General features: G+C 36.0%; 1 protein-coding gene across 1 annotated transcript in view; it reads right to left on the bottom strand.

The window, feature by feature from the left end:
* Positions 1-568: 568 nt before the first annotated feature.
* LOC122800266 (gastrula zinc finger protein XlCGF26.1-like) overlaps positions 569-20,676 on the bottom strand; it is a 31,607-nt gene continuing 11,499 nt past the window's right edge. Inside the window, exon 3 of the mRNA XM_044069755.1 lies at positions 569-2,225. Coding sequence (XP_043925690.1) covers positions 589-2,225 — 1,637 coding nt within the window. The 3' untranslated portion in view covers positions 569-588. The remainder of the gene's footprint in view (positions 2,226-20,676) is intronic.

The following is a 20,676-nucleotide window of genomic DNA, read 5'->3' as shown; positions in this document are numbered from 1 at the left end:
ATGTTTGGGTCTTGTGAGGTCAGCAGATATGTATGTAGTCCCATGATTGCAGATCTATACATGTAATCAATTTCAAAGCGGCCCATACCTTCAGAATGTGGAATATATAATCTTGGTATGTACTGATTTTTATAAGTCATCTGATGAGCATGAATCATCCTTCTTGTTTCCCTGCCTAATCTATCCAACACCTTTTGGGGCCAGTCAATCACTCCAAAACTGTAAGTTAGTACAGGAAGAGCAAACTGGTTTACAGCTTGAACTCTGTTCCTAGATTTCAACGTTGTTTTCAGGATTAATTTAAGTCTTCCAAAATATTTCATACTGAGTTTTATTCGCATTTATTCCTGTTTTATTGTTGATACTTCACCAATTCTCAAATATTTATACACTTCCTCTTGCTCAAGTTCTTTTATATCACATTCTTGTCCCAAAATGATGTTTTCCTGGTGCTGCAGCTTTCATGCTTCAAAGGTTGCTTTTGCACATTTATCAAGACCAAATGACATTCTTATATCATCTGAAAAAGTTTTGACTACTTGCAGTTGTGCTTACAGTTCCTCATCTGATGAGCTATACAGTTTTAAATCATCGACAAAGAGAAGATGAGAAGTCTTTACACTTTTTTGCTTTCTTTTGTCTAGTGTGGATTTTCTCATGGTATGTAAGGTTACCTTTTTGTGCAAAACTCTTGCCACAAATTGCACACTGAAATGGCTTTTCCCCAGTGTGGGTTCTCTTATGCACTGTAAGGCTGCCTTTCCATGTAAAACTCTTGTTACATGCATCACATTTATAAGATTTATTTCCAGCATGGACTTTCTCGTGCAGTTTAAGGTATCCTTTCTGAGTAAAACAGCTACCACATGTGGCACATGTATATGATTTATTTCCACTGTGGATTTTCTCATGAACCCTTAAGTATCTTTTCTGCATGAAAGTATTGCCACATGTACCACATTTATAGGCTCTAGTTCCAATATGGCTATTCTCATGGTCTGTAAGGCTGCTTTTGTGTGTAAAGCTCTTGCCACATGCAACACATACGTAGGATTTAATTCCAGCATGGATTTTCTCGTGCACTATAAGGCTGCCCTTCAAAGTAAACCTCCTGTCACAAATTGCACATTTAAATGGTTTATCTCCACTGTGGCTTCGTCTATGGGTAATGAGATTGCTCTTCTGTGAGAAACACTTTCCACATGTGGCACATGTATATGGTTTGTTTCCAGTGTGGATTTTCTCATGTACTGAAAGGCTGCCCTTCTGTGCAAAACTCTCACCACAGGTTGCACATATATATGGCCTCTCTCCACTGTGTCTTCTGCCATGCACTGTGAGATTGCCCTTTTGCGTAAAGCACTTACCACATGTGTCACACTTATAGGATTTACTTCCTGTGTGGATTCGTTCATGGACTGTAAGATTGCTCTTCTTTGTAAAAGCCTTGTCACATGTTACACATTTATATGGCTTCTCGCCGCTGTGGCTTCTCTCATGGACTATGAGACTGCCCTTCTCTGTAAAGCATCTGCCACAAGTGCTACATTTATATGGCTTCTCTCCACTGTGGATCCTAGCATGAACTGTTAGGCTGCCATTTGTCGTAAAAGTTTTACCACATGTTACACATCTAAATGGTCTCTCCCTAGAGCGGATTGCCTTGTGGATCATAAAACGTTTTTTCCATGTGAAATGCTTGTCACGTGTGTCACATTTATATAGCCTCTGCCCACTGTGGATAGTTGAGTTTTGTGTGGGTTTATACTTCTCATTGAAGCTCTTAATATATGCACCAAATATACATGGCTTCCTTCCACTGAAGGCTTTTGGATGTGTTGCCAGATAATCTTTATTGTTTCTTTTTCTAATTCTCCTGAAACGTTTTGAACTGTTTATTTTCTTATGGGAGTGTAGCCTAATCATAACTCCCTGTTTGGTTTTAGCAAGACAATTTGTTCTATATAGAAATGGAAATGTGAAACTCTTCTTACAGCTGCTGAAGCTGTACAAATTCTTTACCTCATGAGGCTTCAGGTTACATTTTAGGTCATTACTCTGAGCACAACTACACTCATATTCCATATGTTTATGGTGTTGGTTGTGTGTATGACCAATGTCATGTCTTGTAGCAGCCATGTTATCTGTGAAACCTTTGGTGTATTCAGAATCCACATAATACTTTGATGATGACCTCTCAGTCTTACATTTTGCCAACCTGCTAACTTAAAGAAAAATTTAATTAATTTTGGATTATACACAATTCATTAGCAGTTTTGTTTTTTTCATTAATATTAATGCTTTGATACTAACATTACACAAATCAAAACCTCACATTTTTTAATCTCATTTCTGAAAACAATCCATTCAGTATGTGCAACACATTTGAATACAGTAAGTATTATATAAAATACTTTCTTCAGTAGCACATAATATATATCTTTGCAGGGGTGCAAGTCTCAGGGTAAGTATCTGCAAGCAGCAGGAATGCAGTATGCTGATCCTGAGATGCAGCAATCACAGGCCTAGTATCTGTATGTAATAGGGGTGCAGTAGGCTTATTCGGAGATACAACAATTGCAGGGTATGTATCTGTAAGTAGCAAGGGTGCAGTATGCTTATTTTGAGATACAGCAATCTTAGGGTATGTATCTGTATCTAGCAGGGGTGTAGTAGGCATATTCTGAGATACAGCAATCTTAGGGTACAGAACTGTAAGAAGCAGGGGTGCAGTACACTTATTCTGAGATAATGCAATCTCAGGGTACATATCTGTAAGTAGCAGGAGTGCAGTAGGCTTATTCAGACATACAACAATCTCAGGGTATGTAACTGTATTTAGCAGGGGTGCAGTAGGCATATTCTGAGATACAGCAATCTTAGGGTACAGAACTGTAAGTAGAAGGGGAGCAGTACGCTTATTCTAAGATACAGCAATCTCAGGGTAAGTAACCGTATGTGACAGGGGTGCAGTAGGCATATTCAGACATACAATGATCTCAGGGTATGTATCTGTAAGTAGGAGGCATGCAGTATGCTTATTCTGAGATACAGCAATCTCAGGGTATGTATCTGTATCTAGCAGGGGTATAGTAGGCATATTCTGAGATACAGCAATCTTAGGGTACGGAACTGTAAGAAGCAGGGGCGCAGTACGCTTATTCTGAGACAATGCAATCTCAGGGTACATATCTGTAAGTAACAGGAGTGCAGTAGGCTTATTCAGACATACAACAATCTCAGGATATGTAAGTGTAAGTAGTTGGGGTGCAGTAGGCATATTCTGAGAAACAAATATCTCAGGGTAAGTATCTGTAAGTAGCAGAAGTGCAGTAGACTTATTCTGAGATACAACAATCTCAGGGTACATATCTGTAAGTAGCAGGGATGCAGTAGGCTTACTTTCAGATATTGGAATCTCAGGGTACAGATCTGTAAGCAACAGGAGTGCATAGGCTTTTTCTGAGATACATCAATGTCAGGGTACATAATTGTATGTAGTGGGAGAGAGTAGTAGGCTTATTCAGAGATACAACAATCTCAGGGTATGTATCTGTAAGTAGCAAGGGTGCATTAGACTTATTCTCAGATACAGCAATCTCAGGGTAGGTACCTGTAAGTGACAGGGGTGCAGCAGACTTATTCTGAGGTACAGAAATCTCAGGGTAGATACCTGTAAGTGACAGGGTGCAGTACGCTTATTCAGACATACAACAATCTCAGGGTATGTAACTGTATGTAGCAGTGGTACAGTAGGCATATTCTGAGATACAGCAGTCTTAGGGTACAGAACTGTAAGAAGAAGGGGAGCAGTACGCTTATTCTAAGATACAGCAACCACAGGGTATGTAACTGTAAGTAGCTGGGGTGCAGTAGGCTTATTCTGAGATATAGGAATCTCAGGGTATGTAACTGTAAGTAGGTGGGGTGTAGCAGGTTTATTCTGAGATACAGCAATCTCAGGTGTGTAACTATAAGTAGCAGGGGTGCAGTAAGCTTACTCAGATATATGACAATTGCAGCATATGTAACTGGAAGTAACAGGGGTGCAGTATGCGTCTTCTGAGAAACAACAATCTCAGGGTATGTATCTGTAAGCAGCAGGAGTACAGTAGGCTTATTCTGAGATACATCAATGTCAGGGTACATAATTGTATGTAGTGGGAGAGAGTAGTAGGCTTATTCAGAGATACAACAATCTCAGGGTATGTATCTGTAAGTAGCAGGGGTGCAGTAGGCTTATTCTGAGATACATCAATGTCAGGGTACATAATTGTATGCAGTAGGAGAGAGCAGTAGGCTTATTCTGAGATACAGCAATCTCAGGTACATATCAGTAAGCAGCAGGAGTGCAGTACGCTTATTCTGAGATGCATCAATGTCAGCGTACATAACTGCATGTAGTGGAGACAGCAGTAGGCTTATTTGGAGATACAGATACATACCCTGAAATTGAAGTAAGTAGCAAGGGTGTAGTAGGCTTATCCGGAGATACAAATACATACCATGAGATTGTTGTAAGTAGCAGGGGTTCAGTAGGCTTATTCAGATATACAGCAATCTTAGGGTATGTAACTGTATATAGCAGGTGTGAAGGAGCCTTACACTGGGATATTGCAATCTCAGGGTAAGTATCTCTACATAGCAGGGTGCAGTAAGCTTATTCTAAGACAGAACAATCTCAGGATACATATCTGTACAGAGCAGGGGGTGTGGGTGCAGTAGGCTTATCCTGAGACCCAGAAACATTAGGGTACATACCTGTAAGAAGCATAGGTGCAGTACTTTTATTATGTGATACAGCAATCCCAGGGTACATCTCTGTAAGTAGAAGGGGTACAGTAATCTTATTCTGAGATAATGGAATCTCAAGGTCCATACTTGTAAGCAGCAGGGGTACAGTAGGCTTATTCTGAGATAATGCAACCTCAGGGTACATATCTGTAAGTAGCAGGGGTGCAGTATGCTTATTCTGAGATACAACAATCTCAGGGTATGTAACTGTTAAGTAGCAGGGGTGCAGTAGGCATATTCTGAGATAATGCAATGTCAGGGTTCATACTTGTAAGTAGCAGGGGTGCAGTAGACTTATTCTGAGATACAGCAATCTCAGGGTATGTAACTGTAAGTAGCAGGGGTGCTGTAGGCTAATTCTAAGATACAGAAATCTGTGGGTACCTACATGGAAGTAGCAGGTATGCAGTATGCTTATTCTGAGTTACAGACATTCAAGGGACATCACTTTAAATAGCAGGTGTGCAGTAGTGTTTACTCCCTGCAAAATGCTTTAAAAATGTTACATTTACAGCAAGTTTTGATTGTCAGTATGCTTGAATTAGTATTTGATGTTTACTAGTTACACCATTTTTTAAGCTGAAGATACTTTTATTGTCATTTTTAAATAAAATCCTGTATTCAACAAGTACAAAAACAGGCTCAACAATCATATTTATCAATACAAAGAATTAAATTATCCACTCTAAGTGAAAATGCACAAGTATGGGACAAACTAAAAAGTTGCAAAGTTTCCCCCAAACAGCAGTGTAAGAAATTCGTCCATAGGTATTAATATACGTTTTTTAACTGAGTTTACTTTTTTAAAAAACATTAATTCATTAGCAGTCCAACCCTGCAAAAAGCCAAAAATCATTCAAATAAATCACTTTTGTCCTTTGAAAATGCCTTGAATATTATTACATCCTACTCCAGAAAGATAGCTATGGACTGCATTTCCCCATATAGTTTGTTTGCATTTTATTTTTCAGGTTTTTCCCTCCTTTTTACACACATCACTCATTGTCTCCTTACACTCCTACATCTGGGGTGCCTCACACTTCTACCATCTTCTAGTTACAGTCTTTTTATGAATGTCACCAAAGAAATAGTCATTTGCTAGGAGCTGTAGAGTGATGATATCATATCCCTACAGCAGCAACAGTTGTATTAATATAACCTGAGACAAAACTAAATTATTTAAAATATCCTGCAATCATCTCTTAAATTTATTTTATTTATCCTTTGCTGACCGTGTTAGTTCCACTAGGCTAGTAACTTTTTGTAGGCGGCATCAGGGAACTTCCCCTACTCTTGGTAGTCGGGGAAAGATTTGTGTGTTACACATCTTGACTTCCTGTTTCCTGTCCAGCCGCAGAAGCAGCCAGGAGAAACAGGAAGAAAATATGGTTGATTCGGCTTTGGCAGAAAATGAAGTGAAGGTTGATGAAAATGTAGTTGAAATGGTAGAATCACTACCAGAAGTTTTTTTCTGATGCTGTGCGTGCAGAAAAATAGTGATACTGGAAGAAGAGGAGATTGTAGATGTAACAGAGATGGATTCAGAGGAAAACCTTCAGAGGAGATTGTTTGAAGAAGAGACAGTTACCTCTGAGAAACGTATAATTACAACCCTCCAATCAGGAGGGTTGTGGGATGATTATTTAGAAGAAATGGTAAACCAAAGTGAACCAGAAAGTGGAGCAGCAATTTCATGGAGTGACATCATGGAGAAAATAGAAGAAGAAAAAGGAGAAGAAGAGACTTAATAAAAAAAGTTCAAGAGACAAAAATTTATGCACAAACTGTGGGACAAGGAGCAAAGAAAAAAGAAGAAATAAAAGAAACAAAAAAGAAGTATACAGTATGTGTGAGCTGTAAAAAAGATGAAAGTTTGGGCAGGTATAAGGTTTGGGACTCTGTCATAGCACCTCTAGGTGTCAAAGCAAAAGAGGTAAGGTCATTCATTTTAATTAATAGACTTTTTGTGACTTGATATTTGAGACTGGGCAGGCTATGGAAAATGTTTTGAGTGCATATGAACATAAGAAAAATAGTTATCCATGGTCAGAATATGTCGTGCAAGCTTTTTACAGACAAACCAAAAAAAAGAATGATCCGGTTTAGAACTGAAGTAGAAGTAAAAGAACTGAAAGAACATTTGTTAACTATATGTAAAGAAGTAATGGACACTACAAAATATATGATGAAAGAGGACTATGGACTGGGGGGTGGGAATGTGGAGTAAAACTGAAAATGGAAAATGATAATGTTATGCATGTACTTAGTATTATTGATGTTCATGGTAATAAGGGTTTTGTGAAATACAGGGGTCAACCACAAACTTGCCATTTTTGTGGAAAAATGATCATTTAATCAATGAATGTGATAAAAAAAGATGTTATTTATGTGGTAAAACAGGGCACAATGCAAAAAATGTGATTTAAAATGCAAAAAAAGGTGGCAATACTGGTTATTCATGGCTAGAATGTGAAATGAATGTGCAAGAAAATGAAAATGAAGTTATAGAGGATAAAGAGATAGAGCGTGTTATACAAGAAAATGTACAAAAAGATGTAACTGATCAAGAGGTTATACATGAAGTTAAAGAAAGTAACAAGGAAAAAGAAACAGAGGAGACAAGTGAGGAAGAAGCTGATTGGTGCACAGTAACAAATAAAAAGTATTCACTAAGGAAAAGAGTTAAAGAAAGGAAAAGAAAATTCAAAAACATAATGCTTAGAGAAAATAAGAAAGGAAAGGGATAAATATTTTATTATACTAACTCTTCTTAAAAGCTGAAAATATGAGCTTTAAATGTGAACAGTATGACAAATCTTAAAATGAGAATAGGTATACTACAATGGTGTGCTGCAGTGGATGCACATATTATTGTTTTAGCAGATATCAGATTATTAACAGAGAAAGAAAGAACACAAATGGAAAACTTTGGAATGGTGTGATAGTTTGGAACATGGGGAAAGAAACATGCTCGGGCATATGTATATTATGTCAAGAAAGCATTAAAATATTAGATGTAACCATAATGGAACTAGGCCAAACTATGGTAATAGATGTGAGACTGAAAATACGTGTATAGAATTATAGCTTTATATGCATATGTAACAAAAAAAAGAGAGATAAATGATGTTTAAAAATATTCTTCAATATGTTTGCGTAAATATGGGTATTATAGTGCTGGGTGATTTTAATTGTAATTTAAGGAAAAATAAGAGCAATTGTGATGTTAAAATGGCTAAAGAAATTATGAGAAGTGGAAAGTTAAGCATATGGGAGAATAACCACTGGACCTATAAAAGGAATGAAATTAGGACAGAAATTGATTATTTTTAAATATCTGATAGTTTAAAAGTTATAAAAAAGGAATTAAGTATGCTGAATTTTCAGATCATGTGACAATATGGGTTAAAGGACAGGAAAATGAAGAATATACAATAATAGGAAAAGGAATAAAGACAATGAAAACGGATTAGAATTAGAAGAGAAGAAAGAACTTGTGGAATTATGGAAAAATCATATGACTATGAAGGAGTTTTATGAGAACCGGACTGTTTATTGGCTTAATTTTAAAGAAAAATATAAAAAAGTATTTTTAGACTGTATAAGGAAGAAAAGAAGAAAATCAAAAGACAGATATGAAATATTAAGTCAAGAAACTTATTAAAGAAAAAAAATCCTTTTATGAAAAAGAAAGAGAAATATATAAAATGAATCAAATTAAAATTAATAACTTGTTACATAAGCAAAAATATTATTTACAAGGAAAGAAAGAAGAGATAGCACCATATCTGAGTAAAATAAAAAAAAGGAAAAATAATAAGAGAATTAAAAAATAAGGAAGGTAAGCAAATAAGACAGCAAGAAGGAATATACAAAATAATTAAAGAATATGTATTGGAATTATTTGTTAAGAGAGAAGAAAACATAGAACAAATTTATGAAGGTGAACATTTAAATAAGGAAGATAATGAGTATTTAGAACAAAAAATAACCATGAAAGAATTAAATGAAATTCTAAAACATATTAACCTGAATTCTGCAACAGGACTGGATGGAATTGAATACGGTATGCATAAAGAAATGAAAGAGTGCCAAAAAATAATTTTTATAGACGTTATGAATGATTGGTTAGAAATTTGAATTAAAAAGAAAGAGATCTGTACTGGAGTTATAAAATGTATATTTAAAAAAGGAAATAAAGAGGAGATAAAAAATTGGAGACCTATAACATTGAATAATACAGTTTATAAACTTTTTATAAGAATAATAACAAAAAGGTTACAGAAAAAAATGGATAGAATATATGACCAAAATCTATTTGAAAGAAGAGGAAAAGGAAGTCAGGAGTTATTATGGATAATAAGAGAAATAACTGATGACATCATAAATAAAAATGCAGAATTGAAGGTTATGATAGGCGATATAAGTAAAGCTTATGATACTATTCAATATAATGCATTATGGGGAATTTTGCAGGCATATAATGTAAGCAAAAAATACAAGTAATAAAATTTATTTATGAAAGGAACTATGTGAAACTAAATGTAAATGGCTGAATTTGGGAAGAAATAAAAATAGAATGTGCAATAAAGCAGGGCTGCCCAGCTAGTAGTGTAATTTTCTCATTACTTATGAATGTAATAGTAAAGGAAATTAATAAAATGTCAAGTAGTGGTAGATACAAAAAGATGAAGGAAGTACAATTCCCAATAATGTCTAATTATGTGGATGACATTGTATTAATTGTTAAAAAAGTATGGATGGAAAAAGTAAATGAAAAATTAAGTATACATTAAAAAAATTATTTAAGTATACGTAAGGAGAAAAGTAAAGGATTTGGTTTTGAAGGTATGCTAGGAGGTGTTGAGTTCAATGAAAAATATATAGATATGTTAGGAATAACATTTGGAAGGAATGAATACAGACAACAATGGGATAATGTACTCAAAGAAGTAAAGGATATGACTAATTTTTGGAAATCCTATAGATTTTCATATAGAAAAAAATCACACTTGTTGAACACCATAGTAATAGGAAAAAATTCTTATGTTGCTAACATCTATATGATTCCTATTAAGTATGAAAAGGAATTCATGATGATTACATTCTCTTCTATATGGGTCTCTAGACTGAATCCAGTCAAAAGAGGGATTCTGTATATGAAAGAAGAGCAAGGAGGTTTGAGTTTAATAAGCCCAATAGTACACGCAGCATCTTTAATTTTACAAAAGGTATTAAAAGGAATTATAAAGGAAAATAAAAACTTGATAGAAATGATACATTATAAATACAAAGAATTGTGGGAAGGAATAGAAGTTACAAAATGAAGTAACAGCATTGTCAATGAAGAAATGAAAGAGTGCCAAAATAAAATGTGTTATGGAAATTAAAAAAAGAATATATGTGAAAACATAGAAAGGAAAGGTACTTAAGTATTATGAAAGCATTTAATTATATTGCTCCATGGAAAGATTTAGAAATGGATAAGAAAAAAGCGATAAAGATGAGATATAATAACTATAAATGATTAAAGAATGTAATGATTTTTTTATGGAGATTGTCTATTAGAAAATTGCAGGTTAAGGCCAATATGCCTTGCAAGAAAAAGCAGGATAGAATATATAATAAATGTGGAGAGTTTGAGACTACTGAGCATGTGTTTTTGAAATGTGAAAGATTTAATAATTTGTGGAAAGAAATATGTAAAGACAATAGGGTGAAACACTTGTTAAAATCTGACCAAATAAATATGGAAATAATAGAATTTGGTTATTATGGTGCACAAAAACAGGAAGAAGTGAAGAAAGTGGACAAAGTAATATTTTATGCTTCATGGACTATATGGAACGAGAGACTAAATGAAATTAAATACAATGGAAAATGGACTTTGACAAAGATTTTGGAAAAAATAATGTTTTGGTTGGGGGAACGTTTAAATTGAAGTTTATAATGTATGGAGATTTTTAAATATATGTAAATAATGTAAATATGTAAATAATATGTAATGTGTATCTATATATATATATATATATATATATATATATATATATATGTGTCTCAATAAAGAAACCCTAGTCATCATTGTTGTGAGTGGTACCCATTTTGCAGAAGCACTTCCTGCATTGTTTTAGGTGCAGAAGCAGCCTGGAGAAACAGGGAGTCAGATGGAGAGAGGAGATATGGAATGGTGAGAGAAATGGAGGAAAAAGCAAAAATAGAGACTGGAGCATGTGTGCAGGATTCTGAGGAGATATTTCAAAAAAAATCTGTTTGATGGACATGAGTTGGTAAATGATGGATGTATATTAAAACCCTCCAGTTGGGAGGGTTGTGGGATGAGCCAGAAAATGAAGGAGATGTTTCCTGGGGGGAACATTATGGAGAAATTACAAAAGGAGGATGCAGAGACAATCCTGAAAAATAGTGCTGAGATGGAAAAGAAAATATATGCAGGGAAAGTAAAAGAAGGCAAAAGGGGAGTAGCAAAAAAGAAGGTAAACAAAAATAAAAAATGGAAGTATGTGTTAGGGATTCAAAGTAAAGAGGGCAAAGAAATGGGCAGGTGTGAAGTGTGGGACAATCAAATAGCATCTTTGGGTCTAAAAGAACATGAGGTAAGAGTATTTATTCTTATTAACAAAGTGACATTTTGTGACATTACATTTGATGCTGTTTTTTTCAATGGAAATTTTTCTTGGAGAAGATGAAAAAAGAGAGTGTAAGACATGGAATATTTATGTGATAAAAGCATTTAACAGGGAAACACAAAAGAAAATTCATGTACAATTTCAAACAGAGGTAGAAAGACAGACTTTGAAAGGACATTTGAAAAATTTATGTAAAGGAGTACTGGACATTGTAAAAGTTTACGATAAAACAGGTTTATGGACTGGTGGATTGGAATGTAATATTGTGTTAAAAATAGAAAGAAAAGTATAACTATACCAAGCATGATAAATGTGAAAGGGAATAGAGTTGTTGTAAAATACTGGGGACAACCCAAAACATGTTTTTTTAAAGTAGGACATTTGATAAGTAACTGTGATAAAATAAAATGTTATTTGTGTGAGGAAAAGGGACTTGATGCAAAAAAATTGAACTGAAATATAAATGTAATGAAATTGGACATTTATGGATGGATTGCAAAAATGAAAATAAGAGTAATGAAAAGGAAAAAGAAAGAGAAAAAAATGAACAAAGAGAAGAAATGTTAGAAGTAGTAGAAATAGAAGAAAAACTGGATGAAAAAAGTAATAAAGAGGACACAGAAAAAGGTTCTGAAATAAATGAAGAAGAAGACATAAATTGGGAGACTGTAAAAGAAACAAAAGTTCATTGGTAAAAGACAGAAAAAGAAAATTCAAAGGGATAAGTACAAAAGAAAAATAAAGAAAATGTATGAAATAGAATATATACAGCTAAAGATTGGGGTTGGTATAGTGGTTAAGGTGTTGATTCACAGACACAAGGTACTGTGTTTGATTCTCAGTTTTGGGAGGGAAATTGGCTAGGCTTAGAATGGCCTAGTAAGAAAGCTAGCCTAGTAATTAGCTATGAACATATCAAACCATGAATCTAAGGAAAAGGGAACATGAAAATTTTAGAGTGAGTGTTTTCTGGAAATGTGAATAGTATTATGGATATAGTGAAAATAATAGGGATTTTGGAATAGTGTGATATATGTGCTGTATATGTAATTATATTAGAAGACACAAGATATTTAACAAATGATGAAAGATTGCAAACAGAGAAACTACTGGGAGGAAAGATAATCTGGAATTTGGGAAATGAGAGATAATCTGGAATAGCCATATCTGTAGAAAGACAGTAAATATATTAGATGTAACTTTAGCAAAAATGGGAAGATTAACCATGGTAGATTTAAAATGGAAAGAAGAAGTATATAGTATTATAACATTATATGCTTATACTAATTGTAAAGAAAGGGAAAGTTTATTTTATCAGATTTTAGACTATGTAGAGTTAAATATGAATATTATAATAACAGGAGACATGAATTGTGATTTAAGAGGCAATTGTAAAAGAAAGGAAAAGATATAAGAAAAATGTTAGAAGTTATAAAATGTGGTAATTTGAAACTCTGGGACAAAAATTAATTACTTACAAAAGAGGTATGCATAGAACTGCAGTAGATTATTCGTTTAGTTATAGGAGATGGGGATGTAGTTGAAACAGGATTTTCTGATCATCTTGCCATATGGCTAGAGTTAAAGGAACACAATGAATATACAGAAATAAGCAAATGTATAAAAAGTATAAATGAGACAGCATGGAATAAAGAAGGAAAGAGATTAGTAATACAGTTATGGAAAGACCACATTACTATGAGAACATTTTATAAAAAAATGGTCTGAATGGTGGATGATATTTAATGAAAATATAAAAAAAATGTTTCTACAGCAGCAACATGATGCGAGAAAAGTAGAGAAATAAAAATATAAAAGAACATATAATGATACTTTGCAAGATTTAGAACACAATAAAAGAAAGTACTTTAACAAAGGAAAGGAATTATATGAAAGAAAGGTTTACCTTCATATGTGTGTTCTGCACAAGGGCGAACGAAAGATGTTCGAAAGGACATTTGCAAAGTTCCCTAACGTTGAACGAAAAATGCTTTGAATGTGCAATGAGTGAATGCACAGTGACATTCACTCATTGCAGATTCGGCATTGTGGGTGCGGATTGCATTATAGTGGGGATCGGAAAATGGACCTTTTCCCATTGTAGTGCGATCTCGGAGTTAGTATATTAAAGTAGGGGGTGGGGGGTGCAGGGGGGCTTGCCCCCCTGCATTACACTTCATTAAACTTCGTATTTGACTTTTGTGTTCGAAAATTAATGACTCTGCTTTTTGATTTGCTGATATTTGAACATCGGAAACTGTCGCAGTTTTGAGTTTTGTGCTTAGGATTCACTCATATGAGCAATCACACAAGTGATTTTCAGCTATGTAAAGGTAAACTGAAAGAAATCAAGAAAAAATACAAGAATTATTATATAAGCAAAAATATTTTTTAGGAGGAAAAAGAGAAGAAGTATTGAGTTACTTAAGCAGATTATAAAGGAAGACAATATTATAATGAGACAAATAAAAAAATGTAAAAGGAGAAATAGAAAGACCTCAGGAAAAGATTATGAATAGCATAGCACAATCTTCTTCTTCTTCTTTTGGCTTTTCCCGGTTAGGGTTTGCCACAGCGGATCACCTGTCCGCTCATGATTGGCAGTGGAGTTTTACAGTGTCGAATTGCCAGCCCGCGCCCAACCTTCCACAGAAGGCACACACACATGCACTCACACCTAGGGCCAATTTAGAGTGTCCAATCCACCTACAGCATGTCTTTGGGATGTGGGAGGAAACCGGAGCACCCATAGGAAACCCACGACCACAGGTAGGACATGCAGACTCCACACAGAAGGCACACCAGCCAAGGATCGAATCAGGGAACCTCTTGCTGTGAGGCAACAACACAAGAAATGTTTAAAGAAAAAAAGAAAGTAAGGAAAAACATAGAAAGTAAAAAAGTTAACAGAAAAAGACAGTAAAGGGTTGGAAAGGGGACTTACTTAAATAAGCTAGATAAAGTATTAAGATGAGTAAATATAAATATGGCAGCAGGACCAGATGGACTACGGTATGAAATGTATAAAACTTTAAGGGATAGGTAAAACATATTTTTTAAAGAATCTGAGTGAATGGTTAAGTAAATGTTTTATGTACAAAGAATTAAGCAGCTGAATACTTAAACTCATATGTAAGAAGGAAGATAGAAGACAAAAACTGGAGACTGGCAGTATTGGATAATAACAATTGTAACATCTTTACCAAAATAATACAAAAGAGATTTGAAACTAAAATGGAAAATATTATATATAAGGGGAAGGGATGTCAAGAACTATTAATGATTGTTAGAGAAATTGTTGATAAATACAGGCATGATAAATTTTGGAACATGGTAAAAAAACAGTAAATGAGAAAAAGATTGTATAAATGAAGAAATAAAATGGTACCAACAGAACAGAAGTGAAAATCATAATAAGGAGACTTAATAAGGCATTTGATACATGTGGACATGAAAATCTTATGGGTGATACTGAAAAATATAATATAAGGGAGTAAGTTAGGAAATTATGTATGTCAGTGTATAGTAATAATAAAGTAAAAATACTTGTAAATGGCTGGTTAAGCCAAGAGGCACATATGAAGAGTGGTATAAGACAGGAATATCTAATGAGTTGTACACTCTTTGCATTAGTTATGAATGTGATAGTATGTGAAATAGATTAAAAAATGAAGGAGGCAGGGTATATAACACCTGAAAGGTTAAGAATTTCAGTTCTGTTAACATATGCAAATGACATATTAATTAGAAGAAAAACAAAATTTGGATAAAAGAAGTAATAATTTGCACAAATCAGTTTCTACAGGTGGTACAAATGGTATTAAATAAAGAGAAAATTAAAGGTTTAGGCAATGTAGAAAAGATAGGGGTATATATTTTACAATGAATGAAATTTCTGTGTTGGGTATACAATTTGGGAATAAAAATGTAAGTAGAATTCAATGGAGGGGGCAGAGAAAAATAAAGTAAACCTGACTTTTCTGGAGAACATATAAATTACCTTCTAAAAACAAGGCTTATTTGATAAATTCAGTACTGACGGAAAAACAGAATACTTAGCAAGTGTATTTATGTTGCCAACAGTATTTGGAAGGAAATTATTGCAGATTATTTTTACATTTAAATGAGGTTCTAAATTAAACCCAGTCATAAGAGGAGTTTTGTATGTAAACAAAGAGGAAGAAGGTTTGGGGTTAATTAACCCAGTGGTACATGCAGCTTCATTAAATTTGTACAAAGTGTTAAAGTGGATAAAGGAAAAAAGATGACAGATTAGTAGTACATTGGATAAATATTTGTATGATAAATTTTGGGGCAGGGTAAAAAACATTAAAAGAGAAAAAGAGTGTATAAATAAAGAAATAAAATATTACTAAGAAAAATATCTTTGTGTGGAAAAATTGATGATCTAGAAAAAGATAGAAAAGTGTGGTATAAGAATGCAATGATAAAACACTACTATATAAAACCATGGGAAAAACCTAATAGATGAAAAACTTAAAGGTATAAAAATAAGAAACAAATGATGTAATCAGAAAGTAGAATGTCAAGATTTTTGTGGAGACTGGTAATAGATAAATTACAAGTAAATGGAAATATGCCATATAAAAAGTTACGTGCTGGAATATGTTAAGATTGTCAAGAAGAAGAAACTATGAACCATGTGTTTTTGAAGCATAAAAGATTAAAAAATTATGGAGAAAACTATGTAAAGAAGATTTTTTCAAAGATATAAAAGAAGTGTACAAAATAAAAACACGGATATGATTAAATTTTTATATTATAATAGAAGTAAATAACATGTTAAAAGAATAGATACAAGTTATTTTATGTCATGTGCTACATGGAATGAATGAAGAAATTAAATTATGTTTAATGGAAAATGGATTTTAGCTACAATATTAAATAAAATCAGATTGTGGTTATGGAAAAGGAGTGGGGGACTAATAGGGATGAAAATTTAGTATGACTAAAAAGGAAGTTATGAATACCTATAAATGTATTTCTATATCTATACATTTGTACATTTGTAAATATAGAAATATGTTGTAAATAAGAGTTATTTTTGTATATCAATAAAGGACGCCAACTCTTTTTGATAGATGCCGTGGGATCTTTTACATTCAACTCAGCTACCACCAACTCAGGCAGATGGGGCCTCGGTTTAACATTTCTTCGAAAGGATGACATACTCAGGAGTGCAGGACCGCCCCCCCATGCTGCACTACAGTGCCAGCAATCCACCTACCTGGTTTGGTTCATAGCTTCATAGGTTCATAGGTTCATACTAGGCTATGTGCCCTACGGCATTTATAAGCCTAGCCAGAGTGTGTTTGGCTTTCGCCACCCATTTTAAATGAATTTTGCTATGCCCTTTTTCGAGGTTAGTATACTGTGTCTCTGTCTAACAGTGACACAGAAGTGATACCCGGGGTAAACCTACGATCTCCCATCCACTCATCAAGATTCCTCTTGAAGAGAGTCAATGAGGGACTCTGCCTAACCTGGACTGGGATTTTATTCCAGAGTGAAGGGAGCCTCTGGGTTATGAATCTGTCCCTCCAGCATGTCCTATTTATTTCAGTGCTGAGGTTCAAGTCTCGAGCACGTAGCTCAATGGGATTTGGATTTTCTGAGGTGCAGCATGTCCATTAATTCCAGGTTGGACATGGCTTTATACGTCAGGCACAGATCGCCTCTGAGCAGGCGGTATGCCACTGAGTAGAGCTGGAGTTTCTTTAACCGGGCAGCATATGGCATCTGTTTGAGCCCTTTGATCCTCTTGGTGAGGTACTTTTGGGGTCTTTCCAGTTGCTGCAGGTGTCTGGTAAGGTACATCCCAAAAGGGGCATTGTACTCAATTATGGGCCTGATGAGGGATGAGTAAAGAGGCACGATGACCTCCCCTGATCTAGATGTGAATCCCTTTATGATTAGGTGGGCTATATAAAATGTTTTTCTAACCACTTTGGCCATGTGGTTGTCAAATGAGAGATTGCTATCAACTTGGGTCCCCAGGTCCCTAATTACTTCTTCTGTACTTAATGGATTACCATCTATGTGGTAATTTGTGGACACTTTGTTTTTGCCAAAGGGGATGACTATACACTTTTTGGCGTTTAGCTTGAGGCCATGGCTCTGGCACCAGTTGTCTGTTTCTATGAGGCCCTTTTGGAGGATGCTTGTGTTGGCTGGTGAGTCAATTATGGCACCCAGTTTGCAGTCATCTGCGAACTTGGTCAGCCACAGTCCTTCCGTGTTGGCCTGTACCTCCGAGAAATATATACCGAACAAGAGAGGTCCCAGGACTGAGCCTTGTGGGACGCCACTTGTAACTGGTTTGGAGTCTGACATGGCTCCAGCAATTCTAACCATGTGGGTTCTGTCCTTGAGCCAGTTTGCAACCCATCTAGTAACATAAGGGTTTATATTTAAGCTGGTGAGCTTATCTATAATGCCCGAGTGGGGTATTGTGTCGAAGGCTTTTGTGAGGTCCAGGTAGGCTGCGTGGACCACCTTCCCCTCGTCATGGCCTTGGTGACTGTTTCAAAGACGTCGACCAGGCTTAAGAGGCAGGATCTGCCCTTAACAAAGCTGAACTAGGTAGGATCCAGTGTCTGTAGGTCCCCAATATCTTTATTTATGAGGTCCATGATGATCCTTTCCATAGCTTTCCAGACCAAGCTAGTCAGGCTTATGGGGCGATAGTTTCCAGGATCCGTTGAGGCACCACCTTTGTGGAGAGGGACCACTGTTGCTGTACGCCACTCTTTGGGTACATATCCTGTAGTAAGGCTGAGATTGAACAGTAGTTTTATGTTTGGGTTTAGCTCTTCTTGGAGTTCATGTAGGACGCAGCCCGGGATACCGTCTGGTCCCATTGATGCTGTGTTTTTTGCTTTGGAGAGGGTGGCTCTTACCTGAGCATCTGAGATGTCAGGGCGGCAGCACTCTGCTGGGATAGATATTTGCCCTTTGGGTGGGAGGGGAGAAGTTTGCGCTGAACCTGTCAGCTAGCATGTTGGCAATGTCTGTGGGTTCGGTGCATTTTTTGTCATTTTGGACTAATTCTGAGCATATCTGGGAATTCCCACCCAGGTTCCTAACATAACTAAAGAAAGCCTTGTGATTATCCTTAGTGTCCTGTGCAATTTTTCTCTCGAAGCTGACCTTAGACGATTTTATGAGTGCCCGTAGTTTTTTGCTAATACTGATCAGAGATGCCTTTCCTTTTTGGGATTTTGCTCTATCATGTAGTAGCTTCCTCCTTCTATTGCATAGTTTGTTTATGGCTGGGATCCACCAGACAGGACGTCTGCCTTTGGAGGATTGGGACTTGGTTTTATTTGGGATTGCATGATCCATGCATTCCTGAAGGTGTTCATAGAATGCGTTTATAAAGGATTCTGCGGTCTGGGCCATATTTTCCAGAGGCCCGGGGGCTTTGAAGGATTCCACCTCGGTTTTGAGGAGTGCGAAATTTGCATTAGAGAAGTTTTTCACTGCGGTTTTCAGGGCAGGGGCTGGAGTCGGGATGTGAATATCCAGTGAGATTAGTTTATGGTCTGATCTTACCAATGAGAGATACACTTCTGGTCTGCAGCATAGAGTCCCCATGTTGGTGATGATCAGGTCCAGTATGTTTTCCCCTCTTGTGGGAGTGGTAACAAGTTGTTCCATAACAATTGAGTTTATAAATTCTAGGAACCTTTGGGCTAGGGTGTTGGAGCTAGAGTAATGCTCCCAGTTTATGTGGCGGATCCTAGCGCCCAACAGGCAGCTCACCATGACCTTCTCCTTGTTCAGCCTGGTGAGCGGGATGTCAGTGTGCCTGACGATAGAGTCACCTATTACAAGTGTATCAGGTGTGTTGTTCAGCCTTAAGGGCTGTGACTGTTCGGCACACTGGCTTTGTGTGCTATGTGTTGCATGTGTTTTGTTTTGGGGTAGCGGTTGCTTGGGTGTCTGCTTTGGAGGTCTCTGCTGCTTAGGCAGATTTTTATTTAGAGCCTGCGAGTATGTTTTTGTGTGTTTATGTGTTTGGTTTGCTGTCGTGGTAGGTCTATGTGAGACTGGAATTGTAGTGAGTGTGGTTTCCTTCAACTCCTGACTGGTTACACCAGTACTGAGTTGAGAGAGCTTAGCCTCCAGTTTGGCTATATGGTTGCATCCCTCACATGTGTTGGAATTTGTTGGGAGGAGGAGAGGGTTGTCTGTGTACATGAGGCAGTTGTAACATTGCCTCAAGATTCCTAGATTCACCAGCTGGACCGGAGAGGAGATTGACAACTGTCCTTTGGACATGCTAAAATAGTATTGGGAATTCCTTTATAATTAAAAAAAGGGCCAATGGGGAACAAGGTACTCAAGGGGAGTTTGTGAGGGTGTAGTGCTTTTAATTTTTTTAGTGCTGACTTATATAATTGCTTTAGTGAGCAAGTGCCAGGTAACTTAAATGCAATGTGTTACAGGTAACTTAAATGCAAAAATGACAAACAGTAACTTTCTTTCAAGTGAAACAAGGAAATAAGTATAGTAAGCAATGCAGATATCGCTAGGGGATCCACAGAAGCACTGAAAAGCCGCGTTTTAGGTGGAATTAGCTTTTCAAGGAAATAACAAGCAAACAAACAACAAGCATACAAACAAAGCTAGATTCAGCAGGCCTGGATCTAGTCTATGCTACAGCAAACAAGGTGTACCAATTACAGTAAGAAGCAGTTCAAATATGCAGGCACTATAAGCCTTTAACCAGAAATTCCCAGCTCAGAAGGGCAGAGTCCAGCCTCTCCTCCCACAAGAGTGCAGACCACGAACCCTCTTAATGTAAAATAACTGGCCTGAAGCCCAAGTGCTTAAACCAGAACTAATACACTTTTAGAATAACAGACACTGAGCACTCAATCAGCAGTTCCCAACTTAGAAGGATGTAAGCAACCTGTCCTGCCACCACAGTGCAGGCCACAATCCTTCCTAATGTAAAACAACTGGTCTGAAGCCCAAGTGCTTAATCCAAAATACTTAGAATGATAGCTACACTTTAATCAAGTTACTACCAAGCAGTAATAAATACAATTGAATACTTTAAAGAATGCCTGGATTAGTGCTCAAGTTATACAAACAAAGCTAGATTCAGCAGGCCTGGATCTAGTCTATGCTACAGCAAACAAGGTGTACCAATTTCAGTAAGAAGCAGTTCAAATATGCAGGCACTATAAGCCTTTAACCAGAAATT

Source organism: Protopterus annectens, chromosome 4.part0, assembly GCF_019279795.1.
Source record: "Protopterus annectens isolate FY-2018-M chromosome 4.part0, PAN1.0, whole genome shotgun sequence".
Classification (NCBI taxonomy): domain Eukaryota; kingdom Metazoa; phylum Chordata; order Ceratodontiformes; family Protopteridae; genus Protopterus; species Protopterus annectens.
The sequence above is the reverse complement of the archived record's forward strand: the minus strand, read 5'-3'. Positions and strand labels throughout refer to the sequence as shown.